Raw genomic sequence first — 14,611 nt, 5'->3', positions numbered from 1 at the left:
GAGGGAGGAGACTGCACAGGAGGGAAGAGACTGCACAGGAGGGAGGAGACTTCACAGGAGGGAGGAGACTGCAGAAGAAGGAGGAACCTGCACAGGAGAGAGGAGACTGCACAGGAGAGAGGACACTGCACTGGAGAGAGAAGACTGCACAGGAGAGAGGACACTGCACAGGAGAGAGGACACTGCACAGGAGAGAGGAGACTGCACAGGGGGAGGACACTTCACAGGAGGAAGAAGACTTCAGAGGAGAGAGGACACTGTACAGGAGGGAGGAGACTGCACAGGAGGGAGGAGACCGCACATGGGAGAGGAGATTGCACAGAAGAGAGGAGACTGTACAGGAGAGAGGAGACTGCACAGGAGGGAGGAGACTGCACAGGAGGGAGGGGACTGCAAAGGAGGGAGGAGACTACACAGGAGGGAGGAGACTTCACAGGAGGGAGGAGACTGCAGAGGAAGGAGGAACCTGCACAGGAGAGAGGAGACTGCACAGGAGGGAGGAGACTGCACAGGAGAGAGGAGACTGCACAGGAGGGATGAGACTGCACAGGAGAGTGGAGACTGCGCAGGGGGAGGGGACTGCACAGGAGAGAGGACACTGCACAGGAGAGAGAACACTACACAGGAGAGAGGGGACTGCACAGGAGAGAGGGAACTGCACAGTAGGGAGGGGACTGCACAGGAGAGAGGAGACTGCACAGGAGGGAGGGGACTGCACAGGAGAGAGGACACTGCACTGGAGAGAGAAGACTGCACAGGAGAGAGGACACTGCACAGGAGAGATGACACTGCACAGGAGAGAGGAGACTTCAGAGGAGAGAGGACACTGTACAGGAGGGAGGAGACTGCACAAGAGGGAGGAAACTGCACAGGAGGGAGGAGACTGCACAGGAGGGATGAGACTGCACAGGAGGGAGGAGACTGCACAGGAGGGAGGAGACTACACAGGAGGGGGAAAAACTGCACAGGAGGGAGGATACTGGACAAAGGCAGTTTGCGTCACTTTTACATCACTAAATCTGGGCCACAGGGTGCATTGTGTGCACAGCTTTGGCCGCTGTGTCAGGATATTCTATGTATTGAGAATGCACTTGTCCCTTTTCCTTTGTGACACCTATTTGTGGTATTGCAGCAGCATTGTAATCTGCCTGTGTAAGAAGGGTTAAAGTTTACTTTGTTTACAAGTAAATGTTGCCATATGCTATGGTTCCCTGCAGCTGCTGTCTCCCCTCAGAGGGCTTCCCCTCTACCAGACCAGCAGCTCTATCTACTTCACTTCACAGAGCCTTCACCGAATTGCTTCCTAAGCAGCCTAAGCCTTTCTTCAGCCCCAAGCTAAAGGACTAGGGCTGTGAGCTATACTAGACTGCCATCTTATAACCAGCTACCCCGTCAAAAACTGCTGGAAGGACCTTCTACCTCAGCCTGTTACCCATTGCGGTGTTGGAAGCTTGTTAAATAAAGAGACTGTGAGTTATATGTTCATCATCTCTGTTTCCACGTGTTATCCCTGGCTGCTGCTACCATCACGGGCCTCAGCTTCACCATCTACCTGGGGAACCCTTCACCATACATAAAGTACACTGTGAGTGTCTCAGGTGGAAACTCTCCATCATAATGTGGCCTTCCCCTCTTCTTGCATCTCCTCACTGGCCCTGGCATTACAGAGAGTACAGAGTACAGCTACATACATGAAGCTATAACTATACAGGTGTCTAAGGTGACCACTCTCAGAGGTCCAGGCACCGAATTGCAGGGAGCGGTGACTCATCCACCGATAATACACGGCCATTTTCTTTGTGCTAAATCATCTATTGGTAAAACTAGAAAACGATCAGACAGCATATCACTTCTCTTCACTGTTTTTGTAATCTTCCCAATAAAAACTCCTTCTAGATCTCTAGATTATCCAAGTGCAGGGCAGCAGATGACAATGACCATCACAGCTGAGCTTCCATGGTTATTCTGCACCAGGACATTGAAGAGTGATCCCACATAAATACCATGTAAATGGTCATGTAAATATATGTAACGTCTGGACCTAGAGAATCAGCCTCCTCCTGCTACGTTGTACTAGAGCCCCACTACTACACAACGCCACGCTGATAGACCCTGGACCTAACCACTTACCAGTCCTGGATCTAGAAGTAGGTTCTACATCCACTCTGACACCAGTCATGAACCTGAACAAAAGTGAGGATATCTTCACGCTTACGGCTGTAGATGCAGATTCCTGGGCAGCTCTCATCATCTCACTCCTTGAAGTTCTTGCTGGAACGGTCACCAGTTCTTTTATTCTGTTTGACGTTCTGAGAAATGTGTTCAAAGGACAATCTCTGAGCACCAAAGATAAGATCCTCCTGGCACTGAGCATCTCCAACGTGGCCTCACCCATCATACTCTTCATTTATATTGTTTCTGATATTTTGTGGCTTAGTTTGGATGAAATCCTTTATATTTTCTTTTACTCACTGATCTTGTACTGTATGAGCTCCTCGTCATGGCTGACCTTGTGCCTCTGCTTCTTCTATTTTATTAGAATTATGGGTTTCCGATCTGGTTACCTCTCCATGATGAAGAAGAACATGGATGTTCTGGTGCCGTGGACAATCCTGGTGGTGGAGCTTGTGTCTCTGTTGACCAGCTTTATGAACTTCACACTGGAGGTTCTCTCAATAGATACTAGCTCCTCCATCAACACCACCAATGGTCATTTATCACCTGCTAAATTTTTTGAAGTAATGTATGTTAGTAACTTTGCATCATATCCTCTTATTATAGTCACCACCGGTTGTATTATGGCTTCTGTCACCATCCACATTCATAGGATGAAGAGAAACATGTCCGGGACAATGAGTCTAGTGGCTCATCACCGGGTGGTCAGGACAATGAAGCATCTGGTGGCTTTCTATGTGCTCTTCTATGTGCTGCTCCTCATTGAATTTAAAGAACTTTTCCCATACATTTGGAGCGGCTGCACGTATCTAATCATTCTGCTGATGCTCAGTCCTGTGCAATCTCTCATTATAATTCATGGGAACACGCGACTCCACAAATCCTGGAAGCAGATGTGGCAGTGCCCGGGGCTCAGGACTCTCTTCTGGTGACTCATCTTTCTTCATGTAATTGTCTTATTCCAAAGCTAAATAAATGATTATGATCTTGTGACGTCTATGATGAAGTGGAATAATATCCACAATACAGGGACACTTACTAGAGATGAGCGAACACTAAAATGCTCGGGTACTCGTTATTCGAGACAAACTTTTCCCGATGCTCGAGTGCTCGTCTCGAATAACGAACCCCATTGAAGTCAATGGGAGACTCGAGCATTTTTCAAGGGGACCAAGGCTCTGCACAGGGAAGCTTGGCCAAACACCTGGGAACCTCAGAAAAGGATGGAAACACCACGGAAATGGACAGGAAACAGCAGGGGCAGCATGCATGGATGCCTCTGAGGCTGCATAATCGCAACATTATGCCAAAATTATGGGCAACAGCATGGCCATGACAGAGTGACAGAATGAAGCTAGATAGCATCTAAAACATCCAATAATTGACCCTGACACTATAGGGGACGGCATGCAGAGGCAGCGGCAGGCTAGAGAGTGTCATGGCGACATACCCTAAATGGACTCAGGCTTCAAACCAATGGGTGGCAGAGAGGAACCAAAGGAGGTGAGCAAGAAGCGCTCAAATAATATCGGTACATGATAAAAGTTTGCCAGTATATTTTGTGGATTACACAGCAGGGTGGCGACAAAGTTAACATGGAAGCCATGAAAACAACCCAAAATTCTGCCTGACACAGCTCGTTTGATAAGGGGACCATGTATGGAGGCAGTGAACTAGTAGTAGATTAAAGGTGCTGCAGTTAAAACTATGTTAGTTGGATCTTGGCATGGAGCTGGCGCTCCGCTGCCAGGCGAGCTTTCGCCAATCCAAGCCCCTGTCTATAGGCTACTCCCCAAACAGCACTTCTAAGAACCTTTTGTATAAGATCAAGTGTAGTAGCGTTCTTATAAGTTTAGGATATGGCGGGTGAGGGGAATGTAAACAGCTGCGCAAGAAGCGCTGAAATAATATCGGTACATGATAAAAGTTTGCCAGTATATTTTGTGGATTACACAGCAGGGTGGCGACAAAGTTAACAAGTTTGTTGTGGAAGCCATGAAAACAACCCAAAATTCTGCCTGACACAGCTCGTTTGATAAGGGGACCATGTATGCTTACAGTTCATGCCAGTCGCTGCTCTGGCTGCCAGTCTCCTTTCGAATACAGTTTAAAATAATAATAACCCTCATCCATAAAGCTCTGTATAAGGCTGCACCCCCCTACCTCTCCTCTCTTATCTCAGTCTATCGCCCAACCAGTGCTCTTAGATCCGCCAGTGATCTTAGATTAACCTCTACCCTAGTGCGGACCTCCCACTCGCGTCTCCAAGACTTCTCTAGAGCTGCACCAATTCTATGGAATGCTCTGCCCCGGACTATCAGACTAATACCTAACCTCCAAAGTTTCAAACGTGCTCTTAAAACCCATTTCTTTAGGCAAGCCTATAACACTCATTAACTGCATGAAGTTTTAACTCTTCTACTAACCCGTCCTGTGTCGTCCTCCCATCTGTTATCCAGCAACCAACAGGCACCAGACTTCTCTGCAGTCCCATTCACCCTGGACCTGGTATATAAGATGACGGCTGAGTGGTTCAAGCGACAGCAATTCCATTTATTATATTTTTTTCTATTCCCTAAGAAGAATGGCTTGACCATTAAATATTCTTTTACCTCGTGTTACCCCATCATCTTCATAAACCGTAAGCTCTGGCGAGCAGGGACCTCACTCCTGTTGTTCCATACAAATGTTGTGCTCTGTTACATTACATTTGTATTTGTTTCCTATGATTTGTAAAGCGCTGCAGAATATGATGACGCTATATAAATAAAGATTATTATTATTATTATTATGGAGGCAGTGAACTAGTAGTAGATTAAAGGTGCTGCAACTATGTTAGTTGGATCTTGTGATGGAGCTGGCGCTCTGCAGCCAGGCGAGCTTTCGCCAATCCAAGCCCCTGTCTCTAGGCTACTCCCCAAAAAGCACTTCTAAGAACCTTTTGTATAAGATCAAGTGTAGTAGCGTTCTTATAAGTTTGGGATATGGCGGGTGAGGGGAATGAAAACAGATGCGCAAGAAGCGCTGAAATAATATCGGTTAATCATAAAAGTTTGCCAGTATATTTTGTGGATAACACAGCAGGGTGGCGACAAACTTTGATGTGGAATCCATGAAAACAACCCAAATTTCTGCCTGACACACCTCGTTTGATAAGGGGAGGATGTATGGAGGCATCTATATGGACGACTTTTGGAGGTAGCAATGGAGACAACGTGTGGAGGCTGCTATGGAGACAATTTAATTTGGATAGTGCCTGTATGTGGCAGTCCCAAAAAGTTTTCAAACCAGAGGAGCAGGTAGGTGTCCCTCCAGAAAAATGGAATAGATTGAGTGCATGTATGTGGCAGTCCCAAAAAGTTTTCAAACCAGAGGAGCAGGTAGGTGGCCCTCCAGAAAAATGGAATAGATTGAGTGCCTGTATGTGGCAGTCCCAAAAAGTTTTCAAACCAGAGGAGCAGGTAGGTGTCCCTCCAGAAAAATGGAATAGATTGAGTGCCTGTATGTGGCAGTCCCAAAAATTTTTTAAAACAGAGGACCGGGTAGGTGGCCCTCCAGAAAAATGGAATAGATTGAGTGCCTGTATGTGGCACTCACAAAAATTGTTTCAAACAGAGGACCGGGTAGGTGGCCCTCCAGAAAAATTAAATGCATAAAGTACTATAGCAAGAGCCAGTGGGCCCTGTCAAAAAATAGCCAGTTTCCTCTGCTTTACTATACAAAGAGGAGGAGAAGGAGGAAAATGAGGAGGAGGAGGAGTGGATCAATTATTCAGGTTGAGCTTCCTTCACCTGGTGGAGATTGGAAATTCTGAGAAATCCAGCCTTTATTCATTTTAATAAGCGTCAGCCTGTCAGCGCTGTCAGTCGACAGGCGTGTACGCTTATCTGTGATGATGCCACCAGCTGCACTGAAAACCCGCTCGGACAAGACGCTAGTGGCAGGGCAGGCAAGAACCTCCAAGGCGTACAGCGCCAGTTCGTGCCACATGTCCAGCTTTGAAACCCAGTAGTTGTAGGGAGCTGTGTGATCATTTAGGACGATGGTATGGTCAGCTACGTACTCCCTCACCATCTTTCTGTAAAGATCAGCCCTACTCTGCCGAGACTGGGGACAGGTGACAGTGTCTTGCTGGGGTGACATAAAGCTGGCAAAAGCCTTGTAAAGCGTACCCTTGCCAGTGCTGGACAAGCTGCCTGCTCGCCTACTCTCCCTCGCTACTTGTCCCGCAGAACTACGCACTCTGCCGCTAGCGCTGTCAGAAGGGAAATACTGTTTCAGCTTGTGCACCAGGGCCTGCTGGTATTCATGCATTCTCACACTCCTTTCCTCTGCAGGGATGAGAGTGGAAAGATTTTGCTTGTACCGTGGGTCCAGGAGAGTGAACACCCAGTAATCGGTGCTGGAATAAATTCTTTGAACGCGAGGGTCACGGGATAGGCAGCCTAGCATGAAATCTGCCATATGCGCCAGAGTACCAACGCGTAAGAATTCACTCCCCTCACTGGCCTGACTGTCCATTTCCTCCTCCTCCAACTCCTCCAACTCCTCTTCTTCTGCCCATACACGCTGAACAGTGAAGGACTCAACAATGGTCCCCTCTTGTGTCTCGCCAACATTCTCCTCCTCTTCCTCCTCATCCTCCTCCACCTCCACCTCCTCCGATATGCGCTGAGAAACAGACCTGAGGGTGCTTTGGCTATCAACAAGGGAATCTTCTTCCCCCGTCTCTTGTGACGAGCGCAAAGCTTCCGACTTCATGCTGATCGGAGAGTTTTTCAACAGGCCAAGCAGCGGGATGGTGAGGCTGATGATGGCGGCATCGCCACTGACCATCTGTGTTGACTCCTCAAAGTTACTCAGCACCTGACAGATATCAGACATCCACGTCCACTCCTCATTGTAGACTTGAGGAAGCTGACTGACCTGACTACCACTTCTGGTGGAAGTTGACATCTGGCAGTCTACAATCGCTCTGCGCTGCTGGTAAACTCTGGATAACATGGTCAGTGTTGAATTCCACCTCGTGGGCACGTCGCACAACAGTCGGTGAGCGGGCAGTTGGAGGCGGCGCTGCGCTGCCCTGAGAGTGGCAGCATCTGTGCTGGACTTCCTGAAATGCGCACAGATGCGGCGCACCTTCGTGAGCAAATCAGACAGATTGGGGTATGTCTTGAGGAAATGCTGAACTATCAGATTTAACACATGGGCCAGGCATGGCACATGTGTCAGTCTGCCGAGTTGCAGAGCCGCCACCAGGTTACGGCCGTTGTCACACACAACCATGCCTGGCTTCAGGTTCAGCGGTGCCAGCCACAGATCAGTCTGCGCCGTGATGCCCTGTAATAGCTCTTGGGCGGTGTGCCTTTTGTCGCCTAGGCTCAGCAGTTTGAGCACCGCCTGCTGTCGCTTAGCGACGGCACTGCTGCTGTGCCTAGAGCTACCGACTGATGGCGCCGTGCCCACGGATGGTAGTTCGGAGGAGGAGGTGGAGGAGGGGTGGGAGGAGGAGGAGGCATAGTAGGCCTGAAACACCTGGACCGAGGTAGGCCCCGCAATCCTCGGCGTCGGCAGTATATGACCAGCCCCAGGGTCAGACTCGGTCCCAGCCTCCACCAAGTTAACCCAATGTGCCGTCAGCGATATATAGTGGCCCTGCCCGGCAGCACTGGTCCACGTGTCCGTGGTCAGGTGGACCTTGTCAGAAACGGCGTTGGTCAGGGCACGGGTGATGTTGTCTGACACATGCTGGTGCAGGGCTGGGACGGCACATCGGGAAAAGTAGTGGCGGCTGGGGACCGAATACCGAGGGGCGGCCGCCGCCATGAGGTTGCGAAAGGCCTCAGTCTCTACTAGCCTATAGGGCAGCATCTCCAGGCTAAGCAATCTGGAGATGTGCACATTAAGGGCTTGGGCGTGAGGGTGGGTTGCACTATATTTGCGTTTCCGCTCCAGCGTCTGGGGTATGGAGAGCTGAACGCTGGTGGATGCTGTGGAGGATCATGGAGGCGACGATGGGGTTTTTGTGGCAGGGTCCTGGGCAGGGGGCTGACTATCAGCTGACACAGGGGAAGGAGCAGTGGTGTGCACGGCCGGAGGTGAACGGGCTTGTTGCCACTGAGTGGGGTGTTTAGCATTCATATGCCTGCGCATACTGGTGGTAGTTAAGCTAGTAGTGGTGGAACCCCTGCTGAGCCTGGTTTGGCAAATGTTGCACACCACAGTCCGTCGGTCATCCGGTGTTTCCTTAAAGAACCTCCAGACTTCTGAAGATCTAGCCCTCGCCGCAAGAGCCCTCACCACGGGAGCTTCACTAGTTGACACATTTGGCGCTGATGCACCAGCTCTGGCCCTGCCTCTCCGTCTGGCCCCACCACTGCCTCTTCCAACCTGTTCTGGTCGAGGACTCTCCTCCGTCTCAGAAGCACTGTGTTCACCCGGCCTCTCAACCCAGCTTGGGTCTGTCACCTCATCATCCTCCGATCCCTCAGTCTGCTCCCCCCTCGGACTTCCTGCCCTGACAACAACTTCCCCACTGTCTGACAACCGTGTCTCCTCATCGTCGGACACCTCTTTACACACTTCCACTACGTCAAGAAGGTCATCATCACCCACAGACTGTGACTGGTGGAAAACCTGGGCATCGGAAAATTGCTCAGCAGCAACCGGACAAGTGGTTTGTGACTGTGGGAAGGGTCCAGAAAACAGTTCCTCAGAGTATGCCGGTTCAAATGCCAAATTTTCCTGGGAGGGGGCAGACTGGGGGGGAGGAGGCTGAGGTGCAGGAGCTGGAGGAGTGGCGATTTCGGTGACATGGGTGGACTGCGTGGAAGACTGACTGGTGGACAAATTGCTCGAAGCATTGTCAGCAATCCACGACATCACCTGTTCGCACTGTTCTGGCCTCAACAGTGCTCTACCACGAGTCCCAGTAACTTCAGACATGAACCTAGGGAGTGTAGCTCTGCGGCGTTCCCCTGCTCTCTCATAAGCAGGTGGTGTCTCACCCCGCCCAGGACCACGGCCTCTGACCCCTGCAGTAGTTGGACGCCCACGTCCCCGCCCTCGTCCTCTACCCCTAGCCCTCGGGTTAAACATTTTTAAAATGAGAGTTATAACTTTAATTTTTTTTTAACTTTTTTTTGTTTTTTGTTTTTTTTTGTTTTTTTTGTTTTTTTTTGTGTTTTTGAGTTTTTAAAACCAAACGATGCTATCCTATTGCTATGGCTATTTTCTAGCCAAGTATGAAAGCACACTACTATGCCAGATGAGATGACACTGAGTTATTACACTGATGACACTGAGTTTGAGGTGGATATGTGTGCCACTAAGAGCTAAACACAACGGTAGCAAGTCCCCCTGCTAATTCCTCACAAAATGGTACTAGCTGCAAATAAAAAAAAAAAAAGTAGAACGTTATTGTAGCCCTAAGAAGGGCTGTTGGGTTCTTGGAGAATCACTCCTGCCTAACAGTAAGCTAATAGAACACCCTAACGCTTTCCCTGACCAGCAGCAGCTCTCTCCCTAGCGGCATCCAGACACAGAATGATCCGAGCAGCGCGGGCAGCGGCTAGTCTATCCCAGGGTCACCTGATCTGGCCAGCCAACCACTGCTATCGACGTGTAAGGGTACCACGTCATGCTGGGTGGAGTGCAGAGTCTCCTGGCTTGTGATTGGCTCTGTTTCTGGCCGCCAAAAAGCAAAACGGCGGGAGCTGCCATTTTCTCGAGCGGGCGAAGTATTCGTCCGAGCAACGAGCAGTTTCGAGTACCCTAATGCTCCAACCAGGCGTAGAAATATTCCGTAGAAAAATGTCACTATTGAGAGTTCACACTCTGCAGCTTGTGCGACAGGAGAGGAAGGTCCCGTGCCACCCCACAGCGCCACCGCTCCCGCCCCCACTTCACGCTCACAAGACGGGGCCGGCAGAAAGGGGAGAACAATCGAAAGTTCTAGCAAATAACTTACAGTTCCCATTATTTTCGGGGCTTCTACGCCAGTTTTGTGGTGCATAGGCCCCGAGAAATATCCCCCAAGTCTGTGTTTTATATTTTGATTGGGGGGAGACATCTTTATTTTTTACTTATTTAAAGGAAACCTACCACTTGTAGTGGCAGGTTTCTGATGCAAATACCGGGCACCAGCTCAGGGTGAGCTCAGGGTGAGCCGGTGCCGGAGCTTATTTTAGTTAGTGTTTTAAACCGCGGTATCGCGGTTTAAAACACTTTTTAAACTGTATAGCCGACGCAGGGAGGTACGCGCTCGGCGCTTACCGTGCGCGCGGCTACATAGGAAGTGAATGAGAGCCGCGCGCATGGTAAGCGCCGAGCGCGTACCTGCCTGCGCCGGCTATAAAGTTTAAAAAGTGTTTTAAACCGCGATACCGCGGTTTAAAACACTAACTAAAATAAGCTCCGGCACCAGCTCCCCCTGAGCTGGTGCCCGGTATTGCCATCGGAAACCTGCCACTTGAAGTGGTAGGTTTCCTTTAAATGTGTTTTAGAAAAAGGGGGATCTGAATTTTTACTTTTTTTTATTTTTCCTGGTTTTTGAAACATTTTTTAACTATTATTTCAGGCCCCGTTGGGCTCATGAACTCTGGGGAGTCCGATCAGTTACACAATATCCTACATCACAATTTAGTAGAGACTGCTAGCACAGGCAGCCAATAAGGTCACCCGCCACATTTGGGGGCAATCGTGGGAGTTACCAGCAGTAAAAAACAGCAGACACCTGCCCCGTGTAGTGAGGGCTCAGTCTGAGAGGACCCTCCTTACATCCCCTGATGACTGGTCGTGAAATTTTCTTCTACTGGATGTACCATCTGGATCCCACCATAAACATTCATCACATCAGAATACAGAGGTCCATGGTCTTCACAACGCAATGGGTCACGGCCATTAGAGCATGTGAGGACATCTACATCCATCAAGAGACTCAAGAAGAGCAGAAAAGGCTTGGAAAGTGGGTCCATGGAAAATGTTGCTCTACTCTAATGTCCCACAGGTGGTTCCGGTTCTGGTTCCCGAAGAATGGAAGTAAACTAATGGTGAAATGAATGCACGGTTCCTCCAAAATGTGTACATGAAAGGGTTATTCTATACAGTTACAGGATAAGCAATCAGACAGGAGTCTCCTCCATCACAGGGGAGGCCACTGATTATTCAGGTCTCATCTCATTTTAAAGGATTTCTAAAAGTTGTAGAAGGCCAAAATGTCCAAGATGGTGAAGCCCCTATAAATCTGGAAATATTTGAGGTAGTTGAACGCATCAAAGCTCATTGTCTGTCAGCAGATTCTGCATTTCATTTGGCCTTTATATCTGAGATTTTCAAGCTGGGATATTCTAGAGACTTGCATAGAAATGCAAACACAAGGAAATCCCAGAAGGTTAATCACCTCCTCTGAGAATGGCCAAAGTGAGGGACACAAGTCGCCAGAAGAAGTGAGGGTCACATCAGACGACGGTCCACAAAACTATGCCGTTACAGGATTGTTAGTCTTAGGAATTGTAGAGACCCTATTGTCCTGATTAGTGATGAGTGCTAGGACCCCTAGGACCCAAACAAGCGCTGCTGTTCGGGATCCGGGTTCGTGTTACGGAAAAAAGCACGAACCTGCCAATGAAGTAGCCGGCTTATGCTTAGGAACCACAGGCACGTCCACTGTCAGCATTTCCTCTGTAGGCCTGTGATTGGCCAGAATGGACAAGGGTCAGTCCAACGGGCAGGGACTGAAAAACCAGCAATAGGCCTTCAGGACACTTAGGTGGATAGAGGAGGCTGCTGTTATAAGAAATAGATAGAAATCTGAAGTACTTGCCCTTTTTAGGGCACTTTGAAGAACTACATTAGACTTCTCATAGGCTGCTATAGTACAGGGATATTTTTACTGATTATAGAGAATTGTAGAGCAAAACTTGGAAAGAACAATTGGTGTGAGGGACTTGATCACAAGAGCTTCTAGTCTGTGAGGATGAGGGGAGACACAAGAGCTTCTAGTCTGTGAGGATGAGGAGGACACAAGAGCTTACAGTCTATGAGGATGAGGGGTGACACAAGAGCTTACAGTCTATGAGGATGAGGGGGGGACACAAGAGCTTACAGTCTATGAGGATAAAAGGTGAAACAAGATCATCTAGATTATGAGGATGAAGTGGGGGGACAAGGTGCTGTTTGGTCTCTTAAAATGTGGGAAGCAAGAATTAAGGGCCTTGGACATGGCTGCGGTGCTGCTGGTGGTGATAGATCTGGTGCTGCAGGGAAAGGACATGTTAAATCTCTCCCTGCTACAGGGTGTGCAGCGTGTACTGGTAGGACAAAATAGGCCACACAAAGTTGGGTATTGGTCAATTACATGGTAGACAGTGAATCAACTTCCATTAGATTATCTTGGCCACAGTTATCCTCAGTTGGAAGTGCAGAGCCCTCCGTCTCACCCTCCAAAGCAAGTGGCTGCTGCTGCTGCCTGAGCCCGATAAGGTGGTGTGCGACAACAGGCAGAACCTTGTAGCAGCTTTGGTCTGAGCCAGTGTAATGTGCATGGGCTAAACTTGGTTGTGCAAGATTTATGGCCAACTACACAGACGTGGCGGAGCTGTAGCTTGGAGTTTGTGCCATGTGTTTTCAGCATCCACACCCTACTGCTCCTCACCTATGAGCAGAGGAACTTTGTCCTGTGCACCCACCGCCTCAACTATGTGGAATTCCACTTTACATCAGCTGGAAAGGGTGTGTGAACAGCAGCAGGCGATTGTGGAAGTCCAGCTCCAGAAGTCCCGGGTGAGTCGAAGTAGTAATAAATACCAACCAAAAGCATACAAGGCCAAAAAGTCGTACACAAAGTACCATAAAGTAATTCAAAATTCAAATCTTTATTAACACATGTAGAAAATCAAAAGTTGGACATTAAAAACACACACGTTAAAATCCACACAAACAAACAACATTATCCACAGTACCAAATGTCAAGTCATATAAACATACCAATGGAATCAATATATAAAGATGGGAGCTATGCTGAGCACACAATTTAGAGTCTATCCAGGTAATACCACAAGTGTCAAAAACAATACCTGTGTCTCAAGTGAATAAGCCCCAGACCACCACCACAGCACCCAGTCGAAGTAGTGGCCAGCAGCAGTAAACACCAAAGACTGGGGCTCCATGAAGGACATTTGTTCAGAGCTGCACCACTTCCAAAATGCCACCAATGTGGGACATTTAATTTCTGTGTGGGACGATTGGACCCACTGCTAGAGTTTGGCCTCTACGCCGCGCTCCAACCACTGACAAGAGTATCCGCCTCTCTATAGCCTACGTGGACACCATAATGTTATTTAGTTGAACAAGGAATGAAAACCATGAAACGTGGTTTTGCCAGTGTCCGAATAAGTTCCATATTCCCGAAAATTCAACTTAAAACTTCTCAATTCTGTGTTCCTGGAATAGTGAGAAGGGGCTGTGGTTTTCCCATTTTTTTTTTTACAGCAGAGAGAATAACTGGGTCTGAACACCCAGAGCAGCTCTAACCTCCATGGCATCATATTTTCAAGTAATCATTTTCTCTTTGTCAATTTATTGTTTTTATATTTATAGTTTATTTTTTGTCTCTATGATGAAGAAGAACATGTTCTGGTCCTGTCGATAACCCTGGTGGTGGGGCTCGTGTATCTGTGTGGTGGCTTCCTCAATGATCTGCTGCATGGTTGACCATCTGTTACCATCGCCTGAGATCCAAGAGTAGAATATAGTTGGTGCTCAAATTAGTATATAAACTTTATTAGGAAAAATTATAAAACCTTATTATTAGAATTTATTCAAGGATCAAATGCAACCCCCCCCCCAAAAAAAAGAAACTGCATTGTATATAACCTCAAACTTTACTTTGTCTAGAGATCGGGCTCTACCGTTTGGCAATCTATGGATGATGCCCCTGATGTGTAGGTCCGGTCTCTGGCTGGGCCGGTCAGGAATGGTCACAGAGATGTTCTGAAGCCTCTGCTGTGTTATTAGCTGTCTGCACCTTTACCATGTGGAGTGCCGCCCAATTCTGTCGGACTTTGTGTTATAAATGTGTCACAGTCCGAGCATTGGACGTCCCCTTCAGTGCAGATATTTGTGGTGCGTTGGGAATAGCGCAGCCGCAGACACTTTATAAATACATGTTCAAGCAGTTTGCACTGAAAAGAACGTGCAAATTCAGACAAAAAAGCGGTGCAGAGGCTTTGTGGGCCTCTATGCGGCTTTCATGTGTCTTGCACTGAAGAAAGTCTTCCGTCTGCCATAAAGCCCGACTGCTGGAGGCTGCAGTGGTAGGTGAGTCCCATCTCCCTATGGCCTCTCTGGATCTTAACCACAGTGATCTGGGGGTTCTTCTTTACCTGTCACCAAGGCTCCCACAATTCCTTAGTTTGCTTGAATGGCCAGGTTGAGG

At 48.5% G+C, this 14,611-nt stretch overlaps 1 protein-coding gene across 1 annotated transcript; it reads left to right on the top strand.

Moving 5' to 3' along the window:
- The first annotated feature begins 2,177 nt into the window (after positions 1-2,177).
- On the top strand, positions 2,178-3,107 carry LOC140075573 (taste receptor type 2 member 40-like). Its single transcript, XM_072121659.1, has one exon. The coding sequence runs from the start codon at positions 2,178-2,180 to the stop codon at positions 3,105-3,107; it is 930 nt and encodes a 309-aa protein (XP_071977760.1).
- Positions 3,108-14,611: the final 11,504 nt, after the last annotated feature.

Source organism: Engystomops pustulosus, chromosome 8, assembly GCF_040894005.1.
Source record: "Engystomops pustulosus chromosome 8, aEngPut4.maternal, whole genome shotgun sequence".
Lineage (NCBI taxonomy): Eukaryota > Metazoa > Chordata > Amphibia > Anura > Leptodactylidae > Engystomops > Engystomops pustulosus.
The sequence above is the reverse complement of the archived record's forward strand: the minus strand, read 5'-3'. Positions and strand labels throughout refer to the sequence as shown.

Excerpts from the sequence above, each read along its gene's own strand:
- LOC140075573 (XM_072121659.1), top strand. The coding sequence starts at position 2,178 with ATGAACCTGAACAAAAGTGAGGATATCTTCACGCTTACGGCTGTAGAT.